General features: G+C 41.2%; 1 protein-coding gene across 4 annotated transcripts in view; it reads left to right on the top strand.

Moving 5' to 3' along the window:
- The window catches only part of IPMK (inositol polyphosphate multikinase), a 46,396-nt gene extending 21,830 nt beyond the window's left edge, over positions 1-24,566 (top strand). The window contains exons 3-7 of one of the 4 annotated variants that reach the window (XR_008466941.1): positions 389-485; positions 6,658-6,830; positions 18,012-18,093; positions 18,677-19,399; positions 22,338-24,566. Coding sequence is in view for 1 of the 4 variants with exons in the window: in XM_054204995.1 (XP_054060970.1) it covers positions 389-485; positions 6,658-6,830; positions 18,012-18,093; positions 18,677-19,311 (987 nt within the window). In the remaining 3 variants the exon portion in view is untranslated. Of the gene's footprint in view, positions 1-388; positions 486-6,657; positions 6,831-10,313; positions 16,521-18,011; positions 18,094-18,676; positions 22,255-22,337 lie in introns of those variants that run through there. The other 3 variants (XR_008466940.1, XM_054204995.1, XR_008466942.1) reach the window with 3 other exon arrangements.
- Positions 24,567-25,251: the final 685 nt, after the last annotated feature.

Raw genomic sequence — 25,251 nt, 5'->3', positions numbered from 1 at the left:
TGATAACTTAAAAAGCTTTGGCTGAACGATACAGTGTAGTAATCCTACTGTCTTGGATTCAGTCTTGGATCCAGGATAGAACACCCCTTTCGCTAAACAGGCTTCAATGCGAACAGTTACAGGTCAGATTTTTATTCAAGTTAAGCCATACGTTATTCTTAGAGTTGATTCATCTTTTCCACTTTAAAATCTGAAAGAAAGGATACCATTCAATTCTGTTGGACTGTGATAATCATCATCTTCATCTTGTATGTTTTTTAAATGTAAAGTAGATACCTTAAACGCATGAAAACAAAGACTGTAAGCAATTATAACTATGGGCCAACTGGAAGTATAAAATGAATGTTTTCAACTGATGATCTCTCCACCCCTCCCTAATTTATTTCAGGTTTATGACTCTGACTGTTGCGACAGCATTCTTCTGGAGCTGCGGGAATATCTGCCAAAATACTTCGGTGTCTGGTCACCACCTACTGCACCAAATGGTACTGTTCTAATTTTATCTGTTAATCCAAACCTCCTGCAAAAATCTTCTGGAGACTGATTTTTGGCAGTTGTGAGCTCCATAGGGTGTTGTTTGGGGTTTTTTTTAATGGTTTTGTTTTCTAACCCTCTAATGTTCCCTCTAACAACCGGTTCCCGTTTGGAGTCCTCTGGCTGGATTAGGTCTTTGGGTGCTTCCTGCCGGGGCAGGTGGGGCATGGGACGCATGTCCTGAGTAGCTGGACCTGATGCATATTGCCCTGGCGCTGCTGCTCCGCTCTGGGTCATGTCGGAGGAGTGGGCTGGGCACGTGTTTCTGTCCGGCCAGGCCATCAGAGCAAGAGGCGGCCACTGTGTGGGTGTGTAAGGAAGGAAAAATAGATAGGAACACCTAAGGGGGGGGGCATTAGAACTGGAATCTGCTGCTGGATCTCCAGAAGCTGGATCCCATCACCATGTCATATCATAGACAGCAGTGATTTCAGCTGGTACCTTGGTGGGGAGCGCTCTGCTTGGCATCCTCTCCTAACTGGTTTGAATGGAACAAAGCTCTGGTATCTTAACTTTGAGTTTGCGCGACATGCTAGGAGTCAGGAAGAAAAAGGTATTTTTGGAGGACAATTGGAAGATTTTTCTCTTCAAGAGAAAATGCGCGTTATTGATGTATTGAAAACAGAAACTAGTTTTTCTTCTGCTCGTTCTTATTCATGCTGGGGAAATGGAGCTTCAGGAACATACAGAAACAAAAGGACGCCGTTGAGTCTATTTAAATGCACTGAAACTAGACGCTGTGCTCCTTTAATATACCTCTGTCTTCTTTTGCTGTTGCTGCCACTTGGTAGACTTGTTTTCCAGAGCGAGTAGTAAGATGGTGTCCGAAGACACTGTCTAAACTCTGCGAAAAGAAATACAAGGAGGGTTGTGGTAGTACCCTGCACTTTCTTGGCTCAGATTTGCCTTCACACTTTTGTATTTGGCACAAACTCAAATAGCTCTACTGGAGCTGTCTTTTTTCTTCCCTCATAACTTTATGTCTGTCATGGAACTCACTTAATGTCCCCTCCAAACTGCAGATCAATTTTTTTTTCTATTCACAGTAGGATCTTAGATGTAAAAATAAGTGGTCCAGCCAAGATAGAGTAATTCAACACATCCCTAGTTTGCCTTGGGAATTCGCTAGCTCGCACTGTGCACCATGGGGCTGAATTTTGGCAGGTCTCCACCAGTAGTCCAGGCGTAGCCAGTAAGAATAACTCTTTAAAGAAGGAGTAACTTAGTTTTGTTTTGGTTCTTGAAAAGACTACGCACTATTGGGAGCCTTCTTCATGAAGAGCTGTGGCAGGGGTTCAAACAAAACACTCCATTGCCAACTTTGTTATCTGTAGTTTAATGAGTTTGTGTAGCCTTGATAGAAATCAAGTGTATCGGAGATAATGGAGTGGAACGGCATGCGTGCGTGCTGGGTACGTGCAAAGAGGAGGAGGTAGCCATTCACCTTGGAAGGCATCTGTTGTTTAGCGGGTATTTTTGCAAATGCAGTTTTGCCTAATGCCAGGTGTGAGGGGAAAACCTTTGTGTTTGCGTGTCGGTACTTGGTGCCAGAAGACCCCAGAGGTGAAAAGAATCACCAGGGGCGTATTTAGACTGCGTAAAAAGTAGGAAATCGAGTTTTGAAAAATAGGAAGAGGAGAAGCAACCATACAGAGGAGGGAGATAGAGGGGAGGCTGTTTTGGGGAAATTGAGGACAGGTCCCTCAATTAGCTGTGGACTGAGCTCTAGTTCAAAAGATTGAACAATATGCTTCGCTGCTGTGGTGTGTCCCAGTGATATTAAAGGAAAGAATCTAGCTGCTAGAAAGGTATCTAGTTATTAAGTTTAGATTTGAGGATGTATATGCAGGTTTTTGCAGTCTTGACATTGGAAGCCTGATTTTTCCTTTGGCAGTCACTGCTCTGTAGGCTCTGGGGACACAGCTCCAGCCAGCCTCTGAGTAGTCAACGTAGTAATTCCTTACTGTTGCTAAATTGGGTGTAGGTGACTTCTGAAAACACCAAAATTAAGTTAAACAATCTATCAGTTACCAAACTGTGCTTGTTGCATGTTCTGAACTGGATATATATGTATTATTTTTTTTAAGAGTGTTTGTATAGAACAACAATGGCTTCCGTGGTTTGGCAGGGCAGAGAGAGGATGGCCATTGATGTCCTTGTTTCATATAGTTCTTTCACTTATGAGATAAGGAGGAAGAAGAACTCTTTTTGGTGAATGGTATCTTGTATGTGTAGCATCATAGTCGTTACCTTGGGTAGAGGGTTGAGAGTTTGAATAGACATGGAGAGAATCGTCGGCTTGTGGTAGAAATAAACCAGAGTACCTTAATTTAGGACCGCTCTGAACTTGATCTGTGACTGTCTTGGAGTTTCCACATGAGAGGGAAGCAGGAGCTGCAGTGTGTAAGGTGGAGAGCACAAGGAGGTTATTTTCTTAGAGAAACATTTAGGGAGAAGCATCAATCTTCTGTGCCAAACATGTAGATGAGTGGACAGTTGCTAGCTAAAAGGGGTGAAATGTATTAAGTGTAAATGAGAATATAGGAAGTGTGATAGAAAAGATGGACTGATAGTCACAGTATCCATAACATTTGTAAAATAACTCCTGAACTTTAGGTTCACTGGCATCGTGGGCATTTGGAGTTTATTAATAAAAAAAGTAGAAAAGTTGCTGTAAAGATGCAGGAGCCATGTTAAGCTGTTTATATCTCCTGCTGAGAGTTGTGGGTTTTGCTGCCTACTTGTTAACCCTGCAATTTTTTTTTTTAATTTATTTTAAGTAACTTTACTGCTGCTCATTTCGCACTCTGCTCTAATTTTTTTTTCTTGCCTAAACTGAGGACAGGGTAGATAAACATAAGCCAGCTTCAAACCTTTCTTTTCTTCTCTTGTTGCTGGCAGCAACTGAGGCTTTTCCCTGCTTATTCATATGTTTTGAGAGATGACTTGTAAGTTATGAGAAGCCACCAGATGCCTCAAGTTATTTTGTCACTTCTGATTCCAGTGAGGTCTGAAGGCATCAGCATGTACGTGCTGGAGTCTGCAGTGGTTCATGCCATGCATACTTCTGAATTTTGGTGGTCTTTTTGGTTTGTCTCCTTTGGGACTGTAATAAAAGATGTAAATAATATGTCAAGCCACATCTTCCTGCCTCCTTCCCTGCTACTGAAAAATAAAAAAGGGGAGGGCAAGCCTCTGAGGAATGATTTGTTTAAATCCTTGAAATATATAGTCAGGATTATCTCCCAAAGCTAAGATACAAAAATCCTCTTGAATTCTTTTCCCTGCAGGGGATCTTAATGTATGATTTTCAGAAGCACGTCGTGTTAGCAGTATACTCTGTAATAATTTAGAAAATGCTTGAAAAATCTGCATTTTTTTTGTTTAACAAAATGAGGAAGGAGAGGTCTCTAGTTCTCTAGGCTCAGCTGCAGACTTGTTGATGACCTTGGGGTGGGATCCTCGAAGACTATGAGAAGCTTACTGAATCTGCAGCTTGCTTTGTTTGCCCTAGTCTTAATGCTTTGAGATATTGTTGGGGGTTAACGATTGTTAGGTTGAAAGTTGTGGTATCTTCTCATACTGTGGTTTGGGGGTCTCTTTCAGTAGACCATAGGTCTTGAGCACAATGCAAAGAACCAAACAGTGCCAGGAAAAACGAAGCATAAATGCTTGCTGCCTTTTTTTTTTTTTTTTCTGAAGCCATAATGAGAAAAAATAACTTGGTGTAATGCTTTATTTGCAGGGGCATTGCTCTCCCCGCAAGGACAAAAAGCTCTTTTGAGAGTGGGGGTGTGCACTGAACAGATGTAACATAGTCTTAATTCTGAGCTAGCAGTTAGCTAATGATGAAGGCTTAAATAATAATTCAAAAAAGTATGGGAGAGATGAGTAATTTCTGGATAATTCTCAGGCTTTGCGAAGTAATTAGTATTTCCTGGGTTTAGCTTTATCTCCTGAGTTATTTTAATGCCTAATTTTTTAAAAATAGCAACTGTTACATTTTTAGGAGGTCACTAAGGGAGATATTCTAGTTTAACAGATCTGAAATGGATGTGGAACTGAAAAGTGGCAGGTATTTAGAACTATTAAATATTTTGGAGGTGTGGAACATTGGTGCTGTAGGCTTAAAAAGAGAGATTTGGACCAGTGGAGCAGAGGACAGCAGATAGCCAGGGCTGCTCTACAAATGCCTTGGGTGGAAAGAGCATGACTATGCATGACATGCACATAGTCTGAAGGGAAATACGCTGGGTTTGGGGAGATTTCAGTTCTGCTTTTTAAGCTAGTTGGTTTTATGGGTTCGTTTTTGTTGCGTTATGGAAATAGATGTTTTACACGACTTTATATACCCATATTTTAGGGTTAACAAAAAAGTTGCATCTAAACAATTTGTGTAACTTGTGGTAACTTGCAATTTGTATAATTTCGTATTTGTAACAGTTTGAGTCCAGAGGTGCTCGCGACGTTAATCCAAAGCATTTTGGAGTTGGTGGTGAAGGACTGCAGCCATTTTCTGAGCTTCTCAAAGTTAAGCATGAGTTATTTGAGCTTGGATATCCCTGCAGTTGTAGTTAACAAACCTGTTTTATGGGTGAGCTGGTCTATAATGAAACTCTTTTTGCTGTAGCTAGATTGATTCGGTAGCCCAAAGGACAGTGAGTTAGAAGATTGGTTATTTTTTCAGTAGGATATTGGTTCAACATGCTTTCCTGAGGGTGACTTTACATTAACAATATGCTTAGTCCCACTTATACACAAAGCAGGCATCTAAAGATTAAACCAAACTTATTTCAGATCGATACGTACGTACTTTGGGGAATTGGGACGTTTGATCATCATGGTGTAAAAATTGGAGCTCTAAGTAGGACTTACTAAAGTAATAAAATAAAACTTCATTTCTTATCCTTAAGAAAGTGTTTCTACTTGTTACGTAGAAAATGGGACATTGCTTGTTCCCTTTCTCTTGACTCTAACTGGTTTTGTTACCTGTCTGTACAGCTATCACAGGGCACTTTTGTCCCTCTTCTCTCTTTAAACTTGAACCGGTTTTGCTTTCTTTGGCCATCACGTTTTAGATTATGCTGCAGGAACGGGGAATAATACAATGTTTCTGTGTATTCAGATTGCATTGAAGCCAAAGAAATACACTCATGGAATAGGCTGTACTTGAGAGGAAAAAAAAATAACGTGAAGTTTGTGACTGGAAACAGGTGGATTTGCAGAAGCGGGTGTGAAGAACGTGGTGTGCGGTGATGCCGTGTGTTGTCTTGGTGCATACCGTGCCCTGGCAGGGGCCGGAGACCTGTGTGAGCTTCCTCTGAGCAGAGCTGTCTGCGAGTCGAGCAGTTACTGAAGCGTGTTTTCTTGTTGTGTTCTAACAGTTGGTGCCATGGATCACATTGGTAATAGTCACTGGCCTGCACTGGAGAAAAACACAAACCAGTCTGACCAGGTTTTAGATACTCCTTTCGATCTTTAGGCGCTCTAAGGGCTTGGGGTTTTTTTGGTCCACCCACCCTCCCAAAGGGACTTTTGGAAAGGGACGAAAGGCAGCCTCAGATTTGAGGAGTGTTTTCCCCAAATGGTGTGCCATAAGAAATAAGAACAGAGGGGAGTCGGATAAAAAGAAGAAAAATGAGATGCTTTTCGGCCCCTGTAGGGTAGGACTCTGAAACATTAATTTCATTTTTAAAATGACACAAAGAAAAATTGCAGTTTTAATTCTATCCCTTTCACACAGCGAAAGAAAACACCATTGCCGTTGCAAAAGCAGCCCTGTAGCAACCTGCAGTTGTATGTGCTCATTAATGCTATTCGAAGTATGCCAGTGGCTTGATAAAAGCTACTCATGAATTTCATCTGGGCAATAATTTAAATTTGAGCACAATGTTAACACACTTTAATTGTACACAATTTTCTAAACAATAAAGCATTTAGAATTTAATGCCAACAGAATTTGTGGGTGTCAATGACCATGGTGTAGTCTGTGCTCTGAGGCAGATTTGACTCTTAAAGAGCTCACACAGCCCTATACGATTCTCCTTCCTCCACAGCTCAGCAGAAACTATATCATCATTTTGCCTTGACCCACTGTTTATGAAAGTTTTGTCTTTTTAACAGATACGTATCTAAAACTGGAAGATGTGACCCGTAAGTTTAATAAGCCTTGCATAATGGATGTAAAAATAGGTCAGAAAAGTTACGATCCGTATGCTTCAGCTGAGAAGATACAGCAGCAGGTCAGCAAGTACCCGCTGATGGAAGAGATTGGCTTTTTGGTACTTGGCATGAGGGTAAGAACTTGTTTTGTTTTCAAATTCAGCTTATGCTCTGGCCTGTTCTCCCACACCAGGCACAGCGGCTAGTTTTTCTAGCAAATGACAGTCCTCTTGAGTTTTACGTAAATAAAGTGTTATCTGAATATGTTGGTAGTACTGGTATCAACTGCTGTGTGAAATATGCTCCAAAACACTGCTCTCCTTCACAGTAAGTGTTTAACTTGGCTGTGTCCCTCCTGGGAATCTATTTGCCACCTGGGTTCTGTGTATGTGTACAAGAAAGGGGTTTGGACGGACCGTAGTTGTTTAAAACTGAATGTAGTTGCACTTAATTCTTCTCACAGGGCAGATGTTTCAAATTATTAAAGTTTTTTTTTTGACCTTAAGTCAGAGATTTACTTACTGAACCAGTCTTTGTAATGATTTAATAACGAGCTGTATCCTCTCCAAATTTTTCATCTTGATTTTTTTTGAAATAAAAATAATTTTTATGTAATTTTTCTATTTAGGGAAGAGTAAGTTAGCTCTCAGAGGTGATGCGTGTAGTTATAAATAGCTGCTTACGTTCTGCATTTAAAAAAGCTTTCCACCAGAAGAAAACGCCTTTGATGCTTACACGCTCGAGGAACAGCTGTCACTTGAAGGTTAGTTTGAGATGGATGAGGCCCTGCAGATGTCTGTACTAACTCTGTTACGCTTCCTTAGGTGAGGAGGAACTTGAAGATTCAATATTTGTGTATTGGCTACTGTAAAACTTCAATGTAAAGAAAAGCTGTACAGAATGTTTATGGATCAGTAACATAAAAGTGATGTCAATAATGAATTCCTGATGAAATGAATTTAAACTACTTTTTTTCTGCTATGATTGTCACAGGAATAATTTTCTTTTTGATAGGAGATTTTTGTTTTCCTTCTTGCATACAGAAAGCCAGGGCTTCCCAAGCTCTGCATCAGCAAGCATAAACGGCTGAAGACATTGATAAGCTTCCCCTTTGCTGTTAGATAGCAGCGGCACACAGATTGCATCATTGTTTGAAATAATTCCAATATCTCTGTAATGTTTTGTACTTAACTGCCTAGGCTCTCAGCCTTAACTCTGTCTTGAGATAAGCTGTTACAGCTATAAATTATAGTGGTCATGAGTAGTAATTATGTAAGCCTATGAGAGAGAACGTGGGAGCGAAGTCAAAAACCAGTCAAACAGTTTAGATGGAGAAGGCAGGCTGGAGATTATAGCTTTGGGTTTGGCTTACATCATTACATTGCATTTCTTATCTCGTGTGTAAAACAATGTACTTTACCTCCTTGTTTCATGACAGTGCAAAAGGAATGAGTGCTCACTTCCATGGTGTCACTTCACATGCTTGTGACTCTTGTTCCTACCATTGTCTCTTATAACTTTATTCAGTATCTTCATCCTGTTGCAGAAATTCTTTCGATTCCCTAATTCCAACTGTAATGTATAACGATGGCTCCCCCAAGCATTGCCCTTTCCCATGTGGCACTTAACCAGATGAGATATATTTTGTGCCTTTGGTAGCAAATTGCACGTTGAAGTTATTTTCCAAAAAGAATTCAAAAGGTTCCTCCTCCCCTCACGCAACACTTAGCAAAGTCTAAATTCACAAGGCATTTTCTGTGCTCAGCTTGCCGCCTCTTGATTATGGGGTACTCTCTGCCTATCTGCTTGCTTTATTTTTGCAAGATTCTGGCCGTCATGTAAAAACACTCTCCTGTACGGGCATTTATGGCCTCTAGCAGTTAATACGCTGGGTAACGGTTGCTAGTGTTTGCTGGGCAAAACGTGGTATAACACGATTCAGAAAGTAGAGGATTTTGTTTTTAATCTCCCTGTTCAGTGTTATTTTTAACACGGAGGTGGGCTTGCTTATTCAGTTTCTATTTTAGAAGAGCAAGAGAAGGCCAGGATAAATAGAAAATATAGTTATCTATGGTTTTTAAAGCACACATCATATAAGCTGTCATGAAGAGATACGAGCAAAAATGTTGTAGGTGGTCTGTTTTTTTTTTTTTTTTACCCTAAAACTTATTTATGGTCAGTTTTTACGCCAAAAGCCATTGATATAGCTTTATTTTTTATGCACTGGTAAATAAGCAGTCATCTCTTATATATAAAATATATATTTTTTTTTTGTCCTTAAAATAAGCAAGTCTCTAGTCTGGCAGAGCTTTGATTTATGCACATCGTTCTGGCATTTGGCATGTGCTAAACTATTCATCTTAACACACTGAATAGACAGAAAAAATGGATGGAAATGCATTTAGAAAATACATTCACTCCAATAACATTGGTTGAAAACCTAGTTTCATATTTAGTGGAGAGATTCTTAAGCAGATGAGGACATAGATTTGTTACGAAAGTAGTGAGAGCTTCAATACAAGTTGGAAAACTAAGGTATGGTTCCAATAGCAAAAATACAAGTTGCAACATGGTTTCAGTAGTAGATGTATGAATATATAAGAAATATCTTCACAGTGCACACAGTATTAAAAATAGAGCATTCTGCATGCTGTTGAATACAAGCAGAATGTGTGGGTTGTGATCTCACTTCGGGTTCGCAATCCGTTCAGAATCCACAGTTCCCGTTTTCTGCAGGTTTTCTTTTTCTTCCAGAACATCTAGATTGCACTATCACGTCGTCAATAATATTTCTGAAACATGTTTTTTAAAGCACAAATTGGTGATTACCGAACTTTACCAGTATAATCCATTGTTAATTTACATTGGTTTGTGCCTATATTGTGAACTATTGCACGCAGTAATGCAGATCCCTCATCAAAGGCATGAATTTCCTAACCTACAGCACATGTTCCTGCAAGATATTTTAAAACTGACTGTAGCTGAGTCTGTTTTGTGAGTTCTTTATGAACCCATTCTAGTATCGTGGTAACTGTCATAAGCTCTGATCTGTTAATAAGACTTAGGAGGGGAGGAATAATAAAGCTATTAAATCCTGCACCTAGTGTTCATATTCTTCCATGGTAAAAAAATGTCCAGAGCTGTTTGGGTTTTTTACGTTTATAAATCTAATTCAAGTGTTGATGTTTAAGAAAACAGGAAAGAAAACAAAAACAACAAAAAAAAACCCACCATGAAACAAAACCAACCCAACAACCCACAGCAAACCAAAGAAACCAGCCAAAGGGGGGGAAAAAAAAAAAAACCAAAACAAAACCAAAAAAAACCAACCCACCTCCAAACAAGCAAGCTCCTTGCAAAAAACTCTGGAAATAGATGTCTGCAGTGGTTGAAACAAGCAATAAACCAAGGCGCTGGTTGGTGTCTCTCTTCTGGCTCTGTTACCTCTCTGCATCTCCACCACCTCTACTTTTCTCTCCCTGCGCTCTCGCTCCCCGGCTCTTGCAGTTGAGTTTGGGTCATCTGTTTCTCAGTCTGACGGTGCCGAATGCCCGCTGCAGAATGGAACGCAGCAATTCCTCCAAGTCTGGTACCTGCTGGTGGATTGAAGGGTATGTTTCAGCAGTGCTTCATTAGTAGAGTTCAGGAGATCCATTTGTCATCCTCTTACCGTGAGTTCTAACAGATGGGTATCCTGGCATTTTTTTTTTCCCCAGCGGTTTTTCCTTACATGACATTCTCTTCATGTATATGACAGCTGGTCCACTTGTGTCCTCATGGCTGATAAGATTTCCTGGATGTTAGGAAAAAGCTGATGATGGATGAGATGAGAGATGGCCACTTCCCCCCCCCTTATATAAAAAGGAGGCATAAAATAAATTTATTCTAATGAGGTGCTCTGTGGAAGTTCTGGGAGTCCAAAATTATGCATTAAGCTGTTTTTTAAAATAGTTAATCATTGAACTTCAGTGTTACTGTTTCTTTTATTTAGGAGTTTATTTTTCTGCCTTTTCACTGAATTTGTTTCAACATAATTCCATTCTGTAACTTATGTAAGGGCTCCATAAGCTGTGTGAGGATAACTTCCTCACACAGCTGGTAAGTGAGCCAACCAGGGAAGGTGCCCTCCTGGACCGGCTTCTTGTGAACAGGGAAGAGCTTGTGGGGGAAGTAAAGGTTGGTGGCCGTCTAGGGCACAGTGATCATGACATTGAGTTTCTGCTTCTTGGAGAAACAAGGAGAGGGGTCAGTAAAACTGCCACCTTAGACTTCCGGAGGGCAAACTTTGGCCTGTTCAGAAGACTGCTGGACAAAATCCCTTGGGAGGCTGCCCTGAAGGATATAGGAGCCCAGGAAGGCTGGACATACTTCAAGAGAGAAGTCTTAAAGGCACAGGAGCAGGCTCTCCCCGTGTGCCGAAAAACAAGTAGGTGGGGAAGGAGACCAGCCTGGCTAAATAGGGACCTTTGGCTGGACCTCAAGAACAAAAGGAGAGTCTATGACCTTTGGAAGAGGGGGCAGGTCTCTCATGAAGACTATAAGGATATAGCAAAGCTTTGCAGGGAGAAAATTAGGAGAGCCAAAGCGCAGCTAGAGCTCAACCTAGCTACAGCTGTTAAGGATAACAAAAAATGTTTCTATAAATTCATTAACAACAAAAGGAGGATTAGGGAAAATCTCCCTCCCTCATTGTATGCAGAGGGAAACATAGTCACAAAGGATGAGGAAAAGGCTGAGGTGCTCAATGCCTGCTTTGCCTCAGTCTTTAGCAGTGGAACTAGCTGTTCCCTGGGCACCCAGCCTCGTGAGCTGGGAGACAGGGAGGGGAAGCTGGGTGAGGTCATCACAATGAAAGAGGAAGTGATCAGTGACTTGCTGCACCGCTTGGATGCGCACAAGTCTATGGGACCGGATGGGTTACATCCAAGAGTGCTGAAGGAGTTGGCAGACGTGCTCACCAAGCCACTTTCCATTATCTACCTGAAGTCATGGCTAACTGGGGAGGTCCCAATGGCCTGGAAGGTAGCAAATGTAGCACCCATCTACAAGAAAGGCAGATCTGGGAAACTGTAGACCTGTCAGTCTGACCTCGGTAGCAGGGAAGGTCACGGAGCAGATCATCTTGAGTGCCATTACAAGCCATATAATGGACAAGCAGGGGATCAGGCCTAGTCAGCATGGGTTTATGAAAGGCAGGTCCTGCCTGACAAACCTGATCTCCCGATTATTGGACGAGGGAAAGGCTGTGGATATTATCTACCTAGACTTTCGAAAAGCATTTGAGACTGTTCCCCATAGAATGCTCATGGAAAAATTGGCTGCTGATGGCCTGGATGAGCATACGATCTGCTGGATCATGCACTGGCTGGACGGATGGTCCCAAAGAGTGGTGGTCAATGGAGTTAAATCCAGCTGGCGGCCAGTCACAAGTGGTGTTCCTCAGGGCTCAGTGTTGGGACCATTTCTGTTTAACGTCTTTATTGATGATCTTGATATGGACATAGAGTCTATCATCAGTAAGTTTGCAGATGACACCAAGTTAAGCGGGATTGTTGATCTGCATGAGGATAGGGAGGCTCTACAGAGAGACTTGGATAGATTGGCTCGATGGGCCAACGCTAATGGAATGAACTTCAACAAGGCCAAGTGCCAGGTCCCGCACTTGGGCCTCAACAACCCCATGCATTGCTACAGGCTTGGGGCAGTGTGGCTGGAGAGCTGCCTGGCAGAAAAGGACCCGGGGGTTCTAATTGACAAGAGGCTGAACATGAGCCAGCAGTGTGCCCAGGTGGCCAAGAGGGCCAATGGCATCCTGGCTTGTATGAGAAATAGTGTGACCAGCAGAAGGAGGGAGGTGATTGTCCCCCTGTACTCAGCACTGGTGAGGCCACACCTTGAGTATTGTGTCCGGTTATGGGCACCTCAACACGAGAGAGATATCGAGGTGCTGGAGCGAGTGCAGAGGAGGGCAACGAAGCTGGTGAAGGGCCTGCAGAATATATCTTATGAGGAGCGACTGAAGGAGGTGGGACTGTTTAGTTTGAGGAAGAGGAGGCTGAGGGGAGACCTCATCACTCTCTACAACTACTTGAAAGGGCATTGTAGAGAGGTTGGTGCTGGTCTCTTCTCACAGGTAATTAGCGATAGAACAAGAGGGAATGGCTTCCAGCTGCAACAGGGTAGGTTTAGACTGGACATTAGGAAAAAATTCTTTGCAGAAAAGAGTGGTCAGACACTGGAATAGGCTGCCCAGGGAGGTGGTGGAGTCACCATCCCTGAATGTGTTTGAGTCGTTTAGATGTGGTGTTGGGGGATATGGTGTAGGGAAGAACTCTGTAGAGTGGGGTTGATGGTTGGACTCGATGATCCCAAGTGTCTTTTCCAACCTAAATGATTCTATGATTCTATGACCTTACTAAAACTTTACATTGATTGTCAGAGCATTTGGTGGTACACTTAATCATATACAGCACTCTGTCAAATACCAGAAGAACAAAGAAAGAAGTAAAACGGATAGAAAAAACAGAATAATATATAAGTATAGTCTTAGAAATAGGGGAGCAGGGGTGCATCCATCCTGTGCTGGATTTTCTAGACAGCAGCAGGGAGGGATGTGTGTACTTGCATCACTTGCGGTCTAGCGACAACGACGAAAGGGTATTGTGTTGTTTTGCTTTAAAAAAGGGGGTTGTTTAGAGAAATGGATTTAGATAAATGACTGTACTCTCAGTATCAGTAATAGTAACAGCATTACTATAATATAATAAACAATAAATAAGAGAATGTATTTAAAAAAAGTTTTGTTACTTTTTTTTTCTTCAAACTCTTGTTTTACTTTCTTTTGAAAAGAAAAAAAAAAAAAGGCATGTTAAAACTTGGTGTTTAAGTCTTCTGCTGTGGCAGACCAGTCCCTGAGGGATCACAGGACTGCAGAGAAACCTGGCTTCTTCAGACCTGAAAGAAACCTGTGTATTTATATAGGGACAACCATGAGGTCAGGGCAATAGGTGCCCAGCTGTGGGTCTCAGCCTGGCGCTGGAGTTGCCCCCTGCGAAGGTGGTGGCCTGGTGCTGAGGCCAGATGTCCTCAGGTGCTGCCTGCTTACCCCCTGCTTTTGGCTCGGCTCCAGTTTCAGCGGCAGGCTGGGTACTGACCTTCAGATGCCAGTTAGGAGCCTGGCTGTAAACAGAAAAGTGTGTAATATTTAAACACTGGCTCGCTCTAACCTGCAGAAGTGTAAAATAGGGGTGACTTAAGTATATTTACAGGAAAAAATGCGAGGGGTGGACAGCTCAGCCCTTTGCGCTCTGAAGTCTGGATGTCTCGGCATCAGAGCCTGTATCTCTGATCTCCCTGTCCTTGCTCAGAAAAGCGTGTCCGGGGCTGCTCTTGTGGGGCATGCGCGGGGAGCAGGGACGGGCACTGTGAGCTCCGTGGGAAACTGCTTCCCAGGCGCTGGCTTGGGAATGTTGGTGGCGCAGGAGTCCATATGGCGCGTGCAATCGAGCGAGCCTTGGCTCCGCAGGTACCCACTGCGACACTGCATGAGCCGGCTCAAAATACTTTCTTTCCAGTTTCGTCGATGTGGATTAGTTAATATTTTTTGCAGATGTGAAGGAGGCCTGCAAGTTACTTAATAGAGATTTTTGTTTGTGATAGCTGTATCTCCACCGAACAGGCTAGTCTTAATTAATATGTATTTAAATTACACTTTCTGGAAGCTAGGGAGTTGCCACAGATAATAAGTATTTGAACAGTGTGTGTATTTTTCTGCCTCCCTGTGGAAGTCGGTACTGAATGACTGTAAATAACATTACATAAGGTTTGACGTTTGTTTTCCTAAATCCAGGCTTCAGCTCAACCTCCTAAAGCTGCAGTTGCAAGGTTTCCACACCCTGTATCTCACCACTGAGACCTTGCGAGGGCTGCGCTTGTTTTAAAGAGTGCACCGGACCGGGATTTTTATTTTAGCTCAAGAATGGCAGGCAAACTTAACAGTAATTGAAAAAAGAACACAAAAATACGTGTGCGTATGCAAGCAGCAATAGCTTGACACGTCCTGGGGAAACAAAAGCCAAATGCAGGTTGAGAAAGTCTGAAGATAATTTCCCTTGACGGTTAATCATCTGGCTTTTTTGACGTGCTGCCCATACAGAGTCCCTACTAATGCTAATTAAAAAACTGAAGCTGTTAGCATGCAGGATTCCAGTTCTGTCGATGCAGAAACCTCACCGGATGGGAGCTGCTTGTAGGCACAAGGAGGAGCCTCCGCATTGTCAGCTGAAACAGCTCTGGTCTTGGGTAGTAAGAATGTATGAGAAATCACTGATGAAGCAGGACTTTTCTTGAAGGCGATGTTTTGCAGATCATGTCAGGGGTTTTCTTTGACTTGCGCTATACAATGAAACACCTTGTGAATACAGAGCAAACACGTAATGAGCTGTGGCAGGTGGAGAAGAAGTGAAATTTTCCTGTCTAATCATTTCTTGGCTGTTTTTAAGGTTCCAGATTTGGCTTATGTGACTTGTCATTGTTTTGATAGGAATGGGCTAGTGCGGACAGCTGCAACAACAGAGGGAGGCTGATTCAAAGGCAAATATCCTTTGGGGAAGGGTTAGTAGGAGATTAGTAGCAGTGAAGGTGTGGACAAAAGCCTGGTGAAGCAAGAGGTCTGTAGACTGGGAAGTTGATTTTAGTCTGCTGGTACTGCAGCACTGCCGTCCCTGTGGTTTTGGGGAGGGGGGGAGGGCGAAGGAAGAACTGGTGAAAGATCCTCTCTGTTTGACCTCAGGTTTCTGTTCCTCTGCTTTCAGGATGGGGCTTAAGGTATTTGTATTTGGCTGAGGTTTTCCAGGAATGTTCCAACTAGTCACTTCCTTGCAGTTGAGGAAAGGCTTGAAGCAGTATGGAGAGACAGCTCTTTGGCTACCATGGAGAACACTTCCATCATTATCTGTAGATGTTGTCTTTTAACGCTGTTGTCTGCAGCCAAGCCCAGTGGTAACCACGGGTGTTCTGAGTCTTCGCTTGTTAAATATACACATTCCACGGTAGGTACATGTGTGGCACTTGGTAGTTTGTCATCAACCATTTCATGCAGTTAAAAATGCAAAACATGCCCATCTGCCTGGGTATTCTTAAACTATATATAAAGCCGTCTGGGGGGGCAATGGCTTTGTGCAAATTCTAACAGGTAGGGTGCCTTCACGGGAGACCCAGCTCAAAAGCACAGGGGGCTTATATGCTGCTCCAGCCTTTCTTTGGAAAACAAAATGAGCTTGCAGATCTTAATCGGTGTTTTTAAGCAAGTGCCCGTGTCACAAAAACTGTTAGCTCCTACGGGGAAGAGATAAGGTTCTGGTAAACAACATTATTCGTTCAGGAGTGTGCTGCAGTGCTGGTGTATGGAGGAAGCTGCCCCTAGACCAACTAAATGAGAATGTTTAATATTACTAAAATGAAGATACCACTAGCGAAAACTTAGATGTAGTCGTCAGACTCTTGATCCTCTTCCTAAGCAATATATTTATTTTATTCTTGCTTTATTTAATTACCTTTGGCTTGTGGCACTTATTTAAAAAGTTTTTTAAACTATTTGTATGTTTTTGAAAGTAACTTTGGTATCTGAAGTATTTACATAAGTAGTCTTTGGGTTCATATATTGCATGCTGTACCTCTTCTATGTGCTTTGGAAAAAAAAAAAAAAAGTGGTGAAAAAGGATTGGTTTTGTGAAACCAAAATCACGCTTGTCAGATGCTGTTTTAGAATAACTCACTTTTGCTACGATCTTCTGCAGCTTATGGGCATCAGGGCCTCAGTTTCTGTAAGTAATGTAACAATGGAAACAGGAATTATAATGGTGGAAAGTGTCTCTGCTACCAAGTGAGTTTAAACATTCAGGCTTACAACTGTTAGTTCTTTAGAATAACCAGAATTATTTACTGCCCCTTCAGTTCATGGTTGGTGACTTTAATCAATTGCCACACGCTGTTTTAAGTTTCTTGGGGACCCTGAATTTAATTACTTCTATCTTTTTGTCAAAATAAGAGCTATTTGTGACTTTTCTTCCCAGCTACTCTGCAAAGCAGGAGTTACGGACCTGTGTTTTCACATTGTGCTCATCGTGGTTTGGATGGGGGAGAGGTTTCAGGGCGGGGGGCTGCAACGGAAAAGGAATTATTATTTTATTTTTTTTTTTTAATTATTGCTCATGTAGCACTCCTTTTTATGTGCTGATGGCTCACTGTCCTGGACTGTCTCTGTGGGCTACAGCAAGAAGAAGACCCCGAAGGAGGGACTGGGGGATGGTGCCTCGCCCTGACATGCTTTTCCATGGGATCCTCTCTTTTTTTACGGCGGGTGAAGGGCGGGCAGAGCGCTGCAGCGGGGATGGGTGCCGCAGGGTTGGGTGGTCTGAACGAGTGCCAAGCACAAAGTTTCTGCCAGAGACAACTGCCTGCTTGGTAACACCGTTATTTCTGCAAATAAGAATTGTCTGCACTCTCATAAACAAATTATACTTGGGCCTGGCTGGCTGGCACGTTTCTGCTATGGAAATTATTTCAGTTAGAGAGAAAATGTGTCTCTATGTAAAACATTTTTGAATTAAGTTGTTAAGCTTGTACAGTTCCTGATATGGATAAAACTGTACCCATATGAGTTGCTGCCCTTTCAGGCGGGAGCTGATGTACCGCTAATCAAGGCTGGCACCGAGCTTTCACTCATGTTACTTATTTAATATAACCTCATTTGTCATGTATTTATTATAACCTCATTTGAAACGTCTTAATGTAGTTTCAGGTGCATCTCATGGAGCTGAACCTTTCTGGTCACATCATAGTATTTCTTGTTGTTTAGCTGTTGTGCTAAGTATTTTTATAGTTTTAAGAACTTCAAAATAATCGCATTGAATTTTTCAGCTTTTTACATCTTACCCATGTTACTATGAATATTAAATCAGTAGGAGTATCATAAGTTTCAGGTGCTGCATCAAATGTTTTCCTGTAATGAATATGTTGATTTTTGCCAACATAATGATGTCTTTCAAATGCTGTAAATTAGACCTGTAATTAAACAAAAAAAACAGAACAACCTAAAAATTAGAAAAATAAATTAAAAAAAGCTGTAGCTTAGACCCAAAGCTGTGAAGGGGGAGGACTGTGCAGATCGGAGCACTAGAGAGCAGTGCTGACCGCTGCAAGGAACCTAAAGCTGAGCAAGGGCGAAACGGTCCCACAGATTTTGGTGCCTCATGGCCCTGCAGAAGTACTGGCGGTGCGCAGTGAGTACAGAGGTACCTCCTTGTTTCTTGCAGGTTTACCACGTCTCTTCTGACAGCTACGAGACGCAAAACCAGCACTATGGAAGGAGCCTGACAAAGGAAACAGTAAAGGACGGTAAGGGAATTTGTGTGCCAGAATGTGGTGCTCTTATACGAACAACAAATAAAAAGGCTACTGTCATACGGCTGTTTGGTGGTGATAGCTATTTCAAATTAGTTATTAATTGACATCTGTTCATCTGTCCCCCACCAAGGGACAGAAGGACGCACACAGAGACACGTACACGCCTCTCCCCGGAGCTGGCACTAACTCGTCAGCTCTGTCACTCATGGTGAAGAGCTGCTTGAGCTTGTTTGTCCCTGGAGAATTTAATGGGTCCCTGCCCCAAACTGTTCAGATGCTTGCTAAAATGATCTGGGGAGCAGGAACCAAGTTCATCTACTATTTAAATGATAAATTGATTAGTTAGTTTTATTTATATTCCAAGCTCAATCTGTAGTTTTATACAGCAGGCCTTAGACAGGTGAGGTGACTGAAGTTTCTCAGTTCGCTTTTGATTTAGTTAATAATTGCCTGAAAGGAAACTATGTGAATACTGTCTGTTTCTCCAAATCAAGAACTATTCGCATCCCAAAAGAAAAATACTTGATTTCAGAGGTGAATGAAAATAATCTCCAAACGTGTCTATTTCTTGCAGGCATCTCAAAGTTTTTCCACAATGGGTACTGCTTGAGAAAAGATGCAATAGCTGCCAGCATTCAGAAGATTGAAAAAATTTTGGCGTGGTTTGAGGGCCAGAAGCAACTCAACTTTTATGCAAGCTCGTTACTCTTTGTTTATGAAGGTTCGTGTCAGGCAACAACCGTGCGGTTGAGCGATGTGACCTTGGCAGAGAAGAGAGGAGTGCCCAAAGGACTGTTATCGGGTGGCGACATACTGGAGTATAATAATAATATTCATGTAATAAATTCTACAGAGAATGGAAAAATTGAGGCCTCTGTAAGTAAAGGCTTGTCCAAATTTTATGCACTTCACAAAAAGGCATATTCTAAGAGGCACCACAGTCAACTCTCACTGAAAGTTGAAAACTTGGAGCAAGACAACGTGTGGAAAAGCAGCACGTGCATTACACAGGAGCATCTGAACGGAAACGTTATACCCCAACTGGAAAAAGTTTTCTGTCACATGCCAGCAGAGATCAAGGAAAGTGCAAACGTCGAAGTCCGAATGATTGATTTTGCTCATGTGTTTCCAAGCAACACCAAGGATGAGGGCTACATTTATGGTCTGAAGAATTTAATCACAGTACTTCAAAATATTTTGGATAACTAAATTCTTTGCTATGGTTTTTACTGGGGGCCAATGATAAAGAAGAGCAACAACATGAAGAATTTCTGCACTTGTAATGCTGTATAACTGGGTTTGTATTGTTCTATATTTTATTTGTCTTTGTACTTTTGGTAGAAGGGTTTAACTTTTTATAATCTCACTCAGGAAAATAATTGATAGTTAATTAGGGAGTGTGAAAGGATGAAGATACTGGAGATTAAGCAAGATAGGTAAATTAGTAGGATGAAATGTATATGGTTGGCTTAAATCCAAGGAGTACAGTTGTACTATAAGCAAGGGTTATGTTAGTTCCCGTAACGACTTTAGCGTAGATAACATTTGCCCACTTAGCCTTGACACTGAGCCGTATCTCCGTTAACAGGTTTTTAGAAAATGGACTGAAAACTCCTAATGCGCAGGATTGATGTCCTCAGTGCTGCCCTCTTGTGTTTACTTTATTTGAATAACTGGAGTTAACCCCACTTTGAGAGAAATCCCGTTTTGAGTCTGTAGTGTAACCTGGAAGCCAGCATATCAAAAAGTGCTGTTCAATGTCACGGAACGATATTGCTGTTCTTTCAGGCCTGGTGTGGGCCCTTCCCCTCTTGGTGGCTGTCCGTAGCCCATGTTCACCATAGACAAGCTACAACGTACTTTGCGTTGAGGTGCTAACTAAATGCTGGAGTAAAATATCGTAACAGGCTTAAACTGCACAACTGCTAGAGAAGCTGCTTGTTCCTAAGCAAGAGTAAAAGAATGCAAACGCGAGACGTTCCAGGAACTAATTTGGTTTAGGAGATTAAGTCAATCTGTTAATGGAGTGTCTGATGTTGTGACTACAGGAGATGCCTCACTCCTTTGTTCTGATGGCCCTTCTCCAAAAACATTGCTTTTTAAAAGCAAACTAATGGAATGGGGAAACAAGATGTTTTGAGTAAGCGTACAGAGATTTCCTCTAGCCGTCTGCCGCTTGTATTTTTGTAACAAGCGTTTCACACTTCCACTGCTGGGGAGCACTGACGGGAAAGGACGAGCAATACAGGTGAAGGACCCTTTGCTGAGAAGATCCAGTTCAGCCCTGGAGCAACCAGCTGTACCTCCGTTTGTTGCAGTGGAGTTGGGGCTCTCTTGCCCTGGGCTAAAGCCAATTTTTTTTTTTTTGGAGTTTTTTTTTTTTTTTCAACACAGAGGCAAGCAGTGTAATTTGAAAGTTGTCCCACTTCCTTCTTTCTCGCAGGAAGAGTCCCAGCTTTCATATGGAATATTTGAGATCAGGATGATGCATCCAAAGCATTTTTGGTGTGTCTCTTCTGTATGCTGTGTCCGTGGCTGTCCTACCATGCCTGTGTAGTCAGCCATACGGAAAGTGGGGACGGAGGAGTCTTGCCATCTATCGAGCAAGACTTTAACGCTTTAAGCGAGCCCCAGAAGTAAAACTTCTTAGAATGGATTTGGTCATTGGAAACGTACATCTTTTGCACGTGGACTTCGTGTGGCACCGTGGCCTTGCTGCTCTCTCTGTATGATGTCCTGCACTAAGCACTCATTTGTGTACACGTCTTTGCAAGTTCTCTATTTGGCATCTGTTTTCTATATCAGAAAGAGATAAATACTTTTTCAAGCAAATATGCTGTTTTTAAATAAATCTGAAATTGTAGCTCTATTTGAGAACCTGGGTTAATTGGAAGAAACAGGGTATTATGTGTAGAACTACATTGTTTAAACTTTAAAGCTAATATTGGCTGATACGTTCAGGAATGAAACCAATCTGTTAGTAACATCATGTTTTTGAAGCATGGGAAAAGACGCTTGCAGGAGGGGCAGTATCATTTTGTTGAAAATTTCGTGCAAATTGTGGTGAAGGCTGAGGGGAAAAGATCAGGAAGAGAAAGTTTGGTTTGGTTTTTTTGGTTTTTTTTTTTTTTTTCTACCTGGTATTTCCATTACACCATATAGTTAATATATTCCCAACTCTCTGTGAACTAATTTAAGCCATATTCTAGGAAGAGTTTGTGGTTTTGTTTGCTTTGACGCTGGTTTCTCTGTAATGATTTTGTTGTTCTATCCCGTAAATAGTCAACACTAGAGTAGTCTAGGCTGGTAGTGGCCTTGTATGATAAATTCGCAGTGTTTTATAGAACATATAGGGGAAAACACTTATACATCTGAATTTTTATCCTCTGTAATTCATCTCTTCTGGATTTTAATCCATTTTGTGCCAGAGAAATCAGACATCTGCCTCAAAGAAGTCAGTTATTGGAAAATGATGTGTATGCTCTTAGTATAAACGCATTCTCCTGTCTCTGCTTTAAGATATATGTCTTCAGTGTTTGAATGCTCTTTAAGTATTGATTGTTGTGTTGACTATGGCAGTGTTTGTAATGCACCTGGAATATTGTTAAACTGTCAGAATATTTTGAATAAAAAAAATATAAAATAATTTTATCATGTTTTTTTTACTGCTAGTTATTATGGATGTATTAATTTAAAAAGTAGCTTGAGAGATAACAGTATTTTTAATTGGAAGTTGTGTAAATAAAGCTTGCTGTAGAGGTGTTTTGGCATAGTACCAGCTGTGAATTTATGCCCGCAAAGGCGTTATATTCACGTTGTTCTTGCACACTTTAGATCTGGTGTTTCTAGTGTCTTGTTATCTGATCAGATTGCTTTCAGTTATAGTTAGAGATGTATTCACATAAATCATTAAACAGGTTACGTAATTAATTAGAAAATGAAGAGGGAGACGCTGGTCACTAAATGTATGTATTGCCATCGACCGACCTCCCTCCCTCCCAGCAACGTCTCTCTGGTTCTGTGTGTGAAGTGTGCAGGACAGGCGACACTTACCTGGAAATCTTTACAGAAATGGTAACAAGGCTTATAGGGATTTCTGAAATTAACTGCAATATAATAAATAATTGAAATAAAACTGAAATAAAAATGAAAGCAGGTTCCTTCCCCAGAATGGTGTGGTATATCCGTCTTTGATGAAACCTGTCTGTTTTGATTTTTTTTTTTTTTTTTTTAAGCAATAAGAGTTTGGTTTAGGAGAGTCGATTGTCAAAAGGGAAGATTCAAGGAAGCGCTGTCGTTCATGTACTCTCTGAGGATATACTTTTCTGAAGACTCTCTAGCGAGGTGATTGTGAGAATTGTGTATAGGCTTACCTAACGAGAGCTTGAATTGTATAAAGTTTTATAAAAAAGCATTTACATATATGGTATTTTTGGATATGGGTGGAACTTGTTGCATAAGTAACATTGGAAATTATTGTACCATTATGAAATGTTTAAAATATTTTAATCAAATCGTTTTATGAACTAAACCAGAGACTTTACCTATAGTTGTGATTCACATGAAGCTTATGCTGTTTTCTCTTTTTTTCTGCTGTAATGCATACTCAGATTGTTCTTTTCCATAACGCTACAGTTTCATGGAGAATTTTTAAAGTACTCAGTAGATTAGGAAATCACTAATTCCCTTTAGTTTGATTGACAGGGTTGATATTGAAATACTTCAGTGGACGTGGTATTTTAAGTAATGTTGGCGAATTACACATCTAGAGGCCCAGTAAGACACCCTCACCTGTGGAGAGCTCTCGCTGATCTGAGTCTAGATCATGCAGTATTTAAAATGGGCCTTTCTACATGTCACAGCAGCTGCAAAGGGCACGCGTCACCTGCGCTGGCGCTTACAGCCTGAACTTACCCATCATTGTAGTTGTTTTCCCATTTCACGATGTGAAGTATTATCAAGTATAGGAGGACAGTGGATGTGAGTCTTTATTCTTCCACATCGGCTGTTTCAAGTTACCACTAGTTGTTTATCCTCCCTCCCAATTTATGTTTTTTTCCCTCCAAGTAAGCTTTCCTCCTGAGTGCCTTCTTCAGCCCTTTCCACTTGTAACCTCCCATAGCATCATTGTGGAATGATTTAAAGTGAAATTTTTATTTCCTAAAAAACTTATGCCCCATAACTGCTCTTAGCAGTGCAGGTATTGAAAAACACCAGCAAAATGCCTCAAATCCTGTGGGAAAGGCAATTTCCCTTTTGCATTCTTTCCAGTGAAAGAGTATCAGTGGAATGTCAGTGGAGAGCATACCTCAGTGAGAGACTGGATAGTAGGTTTTGCGAACCTTCTTTATCTGTGTTTTGAAGAGGACGTTTTGGGGGAAAGGTGAGTGCCAGCCAAACTGCATGAAGTTTTCCTTTTCTTACTGCAATGAATATTGAGGTTTGGGTTTAAGAAGAAGGTAGCATAGCGGAAGGCGGTGGAAGTTCAGAAGGAGCCCTGAGTAGGACATCTGGTCAGTTCTGCAGTGGAGGTGATTGCTAGGGATAAGATCTGAAGGCTGTGAATCTTCAGGTATCTCACAGGGAGATTATGCTGTGCGCATTAATTGAGTTACAACAGACCATTGTAGGATGCTGTCTGTGAATTACATGCTTCTCCATAGCCACAGGCCAAATACGGCCCGTTTTCCATGCTCACAGCCATCTATAAAAGAAAGCTGCAGAGAAGGTTGTCATCCAAAGGACAAATGTAACTGTTTGGGAAGTGTTTGAAAGGGGAACAAATGAGAAAAGCTAAGGACTGTACAGCAGAAAACACACTTCAAGAAATATCTCTTATTGTAGCCTTGTTTAGTGGGGATGGGCCCTGTGTATTTGGAGTTTAATTTGTTTGGTTTATGACATTTAACAGCAAATAGTCAGAACAAAGGTACTTTAAAAACACCTTAGTTTGAACTGTGTTCATTGGTTCCAATAGCTATCATATTTTTTTTAAAAAAGTGACCTATGAAGTAACTTCCAAATATGATGCGTGTTGCACCTGACTATAAACGAAACTAGAGTGCACAAAGGCACTTTAATACTCTGGGAACTGTACTGGAAGAGAAATGAAAGCATGTGAAATTGCACCTGATGTTGTGGTGTTAATTGTTTTTTAAAATCTAAAATTCTACATTAATTATGTTTGATGGATGAATGTATCTAGTCTAGTCTGGCCTCAATTTCTTTGATTCAAGTGTCTAAAGCCATCACTCAGTCTCCTCTAATTTGTATGTGTTTGTAATTTCATTTGCTATTTTTTGCCATTATTGGACTGCAGGGGGTATTGTTAATATTACATGTGTTTATTTTATAGAACATTGTACTACGCTATCTACCAACTTTTGTAACTTAATTATAAGTGATATCTAGGGTAATTCTAATAGCTGTATATTTGGCAAATTATTAAAATTTTCTGCAAGTGACTTGCAAGTATAATTGTTTTCTTTTTAATGCAGGAAGATTGTTGAGAAAAAGTTTTCTGGAATATACCTGCACTAATTAATCCCTCTTTCATCTCTTTTCCATGAGCTCTGTGACAGGTGTTTACCTTGGATTTACGAGTTTTGCTTTACCACTGTATTTTTGTCATCGCCATGGTTTGTTAGGAATACTTGCCTTAGTATATGAGTCACCTCTATAAAAAGAAAAAAAAATCAATAATAGTCCAAACACACACACAAAAAAAACCAAAACAGAACTTATTTTTTGAACACAAGTCCATGCTTTGCTGTGTTGCCTGTGAATTGTTGCTCAGCGTTGTATTTGAGTTCCATAGCAGGCCACCAGCCTTTTTCCTAAAACCTTCTTCCCTACTAGGAAGTGCTTCTCTGAATGGAAGGAGGACTGGACAAGACAAAGCCATCCCCCTAATTGAGACACAGGGAAAAAAAAAAAAAAAAAAAAAAGTTTTTTTTTCAGAAATTTGGGCCTTGATGAGCAATTAAGAAATGGCTGTTTTACTCCAGAATAATCAAACGTCAAGATTAACTTTAGTGTTTGATTGAAAGCTGTGGAAAATCACAGCTTAAGGGGGTTAAAGTTGACGTGACTTTTCTCCTTGTTCTTTCAGAAGAGGGCGAGTAGTTGGGCAGTAAAAGGAAGGCAGAG

This window comes from Rissa tridactyla, chromosome 6, assembly GCF_028500815.1.
Source record: "Rissa tridactyla isolate bRisTri1 chromosome 6, bRisTri1.patW.cur.20221130, whole genome shotgun sequence".
Classification (NCBI taxonomy): domain Eukaryota; kingdom Metazoa; phylum Chordata; class Aves; order Charadriiformes; family Laridae; genus Rissa; species Rissa tridactyla.
The sequence above is the reverse complement of the archived record's forward strand: the minus strand, read 5'-3'. Positions and strand labels throughout refer to the sequence as shown.